This window comes from Sinocyclocheilus rhinocerous, unplaced genomic scaffold, assembly GCF_001515625.1.
Source record: "Sinocyclocheilus rhinocerous isolate Xijiao unplaced genomic scaffold, SAMN03320098_v1.1 scaffold798, whole genome shotgun sequence".
In the NCBI taxonomy this organism is placed as follows: Eukaryota; Metazoa; Chordata; class Actinopteri; order Cypriniformes; family Cyprinidae; genus Sinocyclocheilus; species Sinocyclocheilus rhinocerous.
In genome coordinates, this window is record NW_015635037.1 from 306,971 (window position 1) to 313,403 (window position 6,433).

Below are 6,433 nucleotides of genomic sequence, written 5' to 3' on the forward strand. Positions count from 1 at the left end.
TCCTGTCCTGTCCTGTCCTGTCCTGTCCTGTCCTGTCCTGTCCTGTCCTGTCCTGTCCTGTCCTGTCCTGTCCTGTCCTGTCCTGTCCTGTCCTGTCCTGTCCTGTCCTGTCCTGTCCTGTCCTGTCCTGTCCTGTCCTGTCCTGTCCTGTCCTGTCCTGTCCTCTCCTGTCCTTTCAATGTTCAAGAAGCAGGGTTAGATTTAATTTGGCTTAACTGTTGGAGGTCTTTCTTAGTGTTCTGTGTGTTTGTGTGTTTTGTAGGGCTCTTTCCCAGGCAACCTGCAGCTGGTGCTGGTACTGAGACCCACAGCACTCTTCCAGCGGACAATCTCAGACATCTTTTTTAAGTTAAACAAGGATGAGTTTAAAATGAAGGTGCCGGTAAGCACACACACAAGGCACAAACTCCCACACTGAGGCATGTGGTTAATGAAGAGCGTAATGAGATGTATAGTACACTGACATAAGAGAAGTGCTCTACATTATGTACTGCATGTAGGTGATCATGCTCAGCTCTGTGACTGAGCTCCACAGTTACATCGACCGCACACAGCTCACTCAGGAACTGGGCGGCACACAGGAGTACTGCCACGAGAAATGGATTTCACACCGCACCGTGAGTACACACCTGTTTTTAACCATGGTAATGATGGGTGGACCACAGAAATGAAAAGTGGGCACACGATTGGTTTGATGTGTAAAGCACACAGCGAATGAATAAACGTACTGAGATACTGAGTGATATATGGTTACTCCTTAATACGGCCAGTTATTATAATACCCAGTTATTGGTTAATACCCAGTTATTATAATAAGGGAATTGTACAGACCAGGAGTTTGGGGTCAGTAAGACTTTTGTTTTGTTTTGTTTTTTAATGTTTTTGAAAGGTCACCAAGTTTGCATTTATTTAAAAAAGAAATGCAGTAATGTTATGAGATATTAAATTTTAAATAATATATAAATAATGTTTTTTTTGTTTGTTTTTTTTATCGGTTTTAAAATGTAATTTATTCCTGTGATGCAAAGCTGAATTTTCAGCATCATTAGTCCAGTCTTCCTTGTCACATGATCCTTCAGAAATCATTATAATATGCTATATTGCCTCTCAGGAAACATTTATTATCATCAATGTTGACAGTTTTGCTGCTTAATATTTTTTGTGGAAACCATGATACATTTTTTCAGGATTCTTTGAACAGAAAGTTCAAACAGGTTTTATTTGAAAAGTATTTTGTAACATTTTGAATCATTAAAAACATTTTAAAAGATGCGTTAATTGATCTAATTAACGCATCCTTTAAGTCTTTGCTGTTTTAATTTCTTTCAAATATTATTGACCCCAAACTTTTGAATGGTAGTGCAAATATAGTAATATATCATTCTAATATGCTATATTGCCTCTCAGGAAACATTTATTATCATCAATGTTGACAGTTTTGCTGCTTAATATTTTTTGTGGAAACCATGATACATTTTTTCAGGATTCTTTGAACAGAAAGTTCAAACAGGTTTTATTTGAAAAGTATTTTGTAACATTTTGAATCATTAAAAACATTTTAAAAGATGCGTTAATTGATCTAATTAACGCATCCTTTAAGTCTTTGCTGTTTTAATTTCTTTCAAATATTATTGACCCCAAACTTTTGAATGGTAGTGCAAATATAGTAATATGGCTTCGATTCATTAAATATATTTTTATTGGATCATAGTTAAAAAGCACAGTTAATATTGTCCCACGTTTTGTCCGATTCATCACTCACAAAATGGAAGGAGAAGTTGCATTATGGGATATACTTATATGCATATGCAGTATGCCACCGGTGAATTCTGTTCATTTTTCAAATGTAGTTACTTCGTGAAAGTGGAAATTTTATTAATACTATATTCATACTGAATACTTAATAGTATGATAGAATGCTATAAAATGCCAAACATATCTTAAATCTTGGTGCTTCATCATTATAATGTGGTATTAAACAAGCAAGCCTTCCAGGAGGATGATAGTCTTCACCTCAAGCAAATTAATTGCCTTTCTTCTCGTTCCATTTGTGGACTTGCTTTTAAGTAATCACAAATTGATTTGTCTGTATTGATCTGTGACTGCTGTATTTTAAGTACAGCACACTTGTTTGCAGTGCATGTGGATGTTTTTTATTTGGTGCACACTCAGCCATTAGTGTGATTGTGTTTGGGTTTCTTGCTATTGTGTGATTGGTGTGGTGTATGTGTCTCTTGGTTTGTGTTGTGCCTGTAGGCCATTGAAGGTTTTGCTCTGATGGTGAAGAAAACAGCACAGACTCTCCAGTCTTTTGGGACTGAGCTGGCAGAGACAGAGCTGCCCAATGACGTTGAGGCCACGTCCAACCTTCTAACCGTCCACACGGATAAGAAGGACAAAATGAAGGTCAGAAAACCCAGTAAAACTTCATTTCAGCATACTAGACAATAATTTACTAGATTGTACATTATCCTGCTAAAATACAGCAACTTAGCAAATAAGTAAATAAATGGGCATAAAATATTGATTTGAGTGAGTTCAAATTATTATAGTTATTATTGTTGGTGTATTTATTTTTTACTATTTTTTAATGAATTATAATATAAGAAGAAAAAGGATGCAAAATAATACTTGAAGTAGACTGATTGCTGTTAGAGCAATATACAGTATACTGGTGAAAAGTTTGGAATAAATACAGTGGGGGAGGGATTTTGTTCTTGCATTTGATCAAATATTATTTGATCACATAAAAGCAGTAATTGTGAAATATTACAACTTAAAATAACGGTTTTATTTTAACTTTTTTTATATATAATGTATTCCTGTGACGTCAAAGCTGAATTTTCAGCAGCCATTACTCTTTAGTGTCACATGATCCTTCAGAAATCATTCTAATTTGTTGATGCTCACAATTATTAAAATTGGTTCTTATTATCAGTTATGAAAAGTATTTGCTGCTTAATACTATTTGTGGAAACCATTCACAATATTAGTGTTTTCACTGTAAAAAAAAAATCTTAATTATATACAATAATGCAAAATAATTATATATAATATACATACATTTTACACAGTTTAGATATACGAAAAAAAAAGTCAGGTGTGTCATAAAGATTATATAATGTACTATGTTTCAGTATAGGGCCTAGTCCTTAATAAGGGGTCCAGTAAGATTATAAATAATTTAACGTGGATTATTCACATGGCTATAAGCTATAAACAAACCTTAAAGGGTTAGTTCACCCAAAAATGAAAATTCTGTCAGTAATTACTCACCCTCATGTCGTTCCAAACCCGTAAGACCTTCGTTCATCTTCGGAACACAAATTAAGATATTTTTGATGGAATCTGAGAGCTCTATGACCCTCCCATAGACAGCAATGTAATTAACACGATCAACTACGTGGATTATTCACATGGCTATAAGCTATAAACAAACCTTATAGGGTTAGTTCACCCAAAAATGAAAATTCTGTCAGTAATTACTCACCCTCATGTCGTTCCAAACCCGTAAGACCTTTGTTCATCTTTGGAACACAAATTAAGATATTTTTGATGGAATCTGAGAGCTCTATGACCCTCCATAGACAGCAATGTAATTAACACGATCAACGTCCAGAAACACAGCAAGGAGATTGGTAAAACAGTCCATGTGACATCAGGGGTTCAACCGTAATTTTACGAAGCTACGAGGATACTTTTTGTGCGCAAAAGAAAAAAAAATAACGGTGCGGCTGACACAGAACAGCATACACTGTTTGCTTTCAGAGGATATTCTCCAAAATGGCGCTAGGGTGACGCGGAGGAGATGATTTTGAATAAAGTCGTTTTTTTTTTTCTTTTGCTTACAAAAAGTATCCTCGCAGCTTCGTAAAATTACAGTTGAACCCCTGATATCACATGGATTATTTTACCGATCTTCTTGCTATGTTATGGGAGGGTCCTAGAGCTCTCAGAATTCATCAAATATATCTTAATTTGTGTTCCGAAGATGAACGAAGGTCTTACGGGTTTGGAACGACATGAGGGTGAGTAATTAATGACAGAATTTTCAATTTTGGGTGAACTAACTCTTTAAGTTTACATAAATAATTCATGTTTATCATTCGCGCTGAATAGTAGTTTATTTCATGTCGCTCTGTGTGTGTGTGTGTGTGTGTGTGTGCGCATACGTGTGTGCATGTGTGTGTGCGCGTGCAGGAGGACTTGAGGATCGCTCTCTGTCAGGGATCACAAATTACAGTTGAACCCCTGATATCACATGGATTATTTTACCGATCTTCTTGCTATGTTATGGGAGGGTCATAGAGCTCTCAGAATTCATCAAATATATCTTAATTTGTGTTCCGAAGATGAACGAAGGTCTTACCAGGGCAGCTGTGTTTTTGCATGCACAACAAGATGACTCACCTGGTCAAGATTATACAGCAAATCTACACACACACACACACACACACACACGTATAAAGAGCATTAACCAACAGGAACGTATTGAAATCCAGTTCTACTCACATGACCTTTCGGTGACGCAGCGTTCTGGGGTCTGGATACGTGCCTGTGTGTTAATGTCCACAGGCGCCTGCTGTCAGCCTTTATTATGTAGATGTGGCTATATTTGTTTGAGGTTTTTATTTATGGGTACTGTCAAACATACAGCATGAGATTTCAGAGCTGTAACAGCGGGCAGGTTTTTTTTACTTCAGAAGCTATCTTTCATTTCAGATGACAAAACAAATCATTTGTACTACTTTTATGATATGTTATGCAGTTTGTAAGCTTTCACTGTATGATAAAGAGCAGCTTGGACATTCTTCTAAACTTCTCTTTTTGTGTTCCACAGAAGAAAGTAGATGAGTTGGGTGAAGTATTCTTTCACTCAAGAAGTGTTTTCATCTCTGTTTCTAGGTTGCTTGGTCAGTTAGATGAGACTGAAACAGCATTTGATGATTTTTGGGATAAACATCAAACCAAGCTTGAGCAATGTCTACAACTGCGGCATTTTGAGCAGAACTTCAGGGAGGTGAGACACTAACTGGTGCATCTTAAATATCTGTTAAATATGTTTTCAGTAGGGATGCATAGATAAACCAGTGTTATTTTAGTATTATTCATGTACTTTTATAGTATTTATTAATATGCTTAACCGGCTTTATATTTTTGTTTTTCATTTTAAAGGTAGTTCAGGTTTTAGTGATTTTGATATGTGCTTTTGTCATTCTTTTTTTTTTATATTCATTTATAATTTATATTTCTGTTTTAGTAATTTTAGTACTTGAACTTAAACTTTTATTTTATGTCAGTTAGTTGCCAAGGTAACTTATTTAAATTAACAATATTTATATTTTATTTCAGCTTTATTTCAATTAAAGGTAGTTGATTAATAGGTGATTAGTTAATGAATGGTTAAAAGTTAATTAAAAATAATGTGTAATTTTTTATGGTTTTACTTGTAGTTAACAATATTGGATAAACAGATTATTATTAAATTATTAGAATTATTCATTTTAATTATACAATTAAAAATATTGAAATTATAAAAAAAATGAATGTTCTATTTAAAATCAGTTGTAATTCTAAATTGTAATTGCCAATTTATAACCAATATCTTTGAACAGGGGTTTTGATAAAGATATATTGTGCATCGTTAGTTTTAAGTGTGTGTGTGTGTGTGCATGTGGCATGTTGGATGTAGAATTCAGCAGAGATTTGTGTGTGTGTGTGTGAGTGAGGGTCTCTATGAGCAGTATTTGTAATGGCTGTTTTTCTCTGTGTTGTAGGTCAGAGCTCATTTAGACATGGTGTATGACAGACTATCAGGCTTCTCAGAGATCGGAATTAGCCCTGCCCATGTTGAACATATCTTGAAAGAGCTGACCAATCATGAAGAGAGAGCATGTGTAAGTATTAACTTGATGCCACATGACTTTATGGTTTTAATGACGTTATAACATTTATCATTCAGATACAAAATTAAATGATAAAGCATAGTACTGCAAAAAGCCCGTCAATACATACCTCTAGAAGGGATCCAGTTTACATCCAGCAAACATTCATTTGCCCTTATAATGTTCTAGCGTGTGCAGATACAGGCATATGGTCTTGTAAAGCATGTAAATCTCATATTCCATAATTAAATTGCTGAGCACGGCAGTTTGAGGCCCTTACAGAAATCACCCACATGTCCTCATCCTGCGGAGAGAAGGGGGGAGTTTTACCCAATGTGATAAATCACCCATCACTATACTGGAGTCATTCTGCTGACACCAGACTGTGGGAGTTCTGGGTGGCAAACTTTAATGTTTTCAAGTTCATTTTTTCATATACAGTATATAAGATTAACCAATTAAATAAAAAAATCCAAAAAAAAAATGGTGTGTGTGTATGTATGTATATATATATATATATATATATATAAATAAATAAATAAATATAT

General features: G+C 34.8%; 1 protein-coding gene across 1 annotated transcript in view; it reads left to right on the forward strand.

The window, feature by feature from the left end:
- Window positions 1-6,433, forward strand: part of LOC107746267 (guanine nucleotide exchange factor DBS-like) — a 70,442-nt gene that overhangs the window by 45,462 nt on the left and 18,547 nt on the right. The window contains exons 5-10 of the mRNA XM_016560399.1: window positions 263-382; window positions 501-617; window positions 2,257-2,406; window positions 4,201-4,242; window positions 4,841-5,020; window positions 5,778-5,897. Coding sequence (XP_016415885.1) covers window positions 263-382; window positions 501-617; window positions 2,257-2,406; window positions 4,201-4,242; window positions 4,841-5,020; window positions 5,778-5,897 — 729 coding nt within the window. The remainder of the gene's footprint in view (window positions 1-262; window positions 383-500; window positions 618-2,256; window positions 2,407-4,200; window positions 4,243-4,840; window positions 5,021-5,777; window positions 5,898-6,433) is intronic.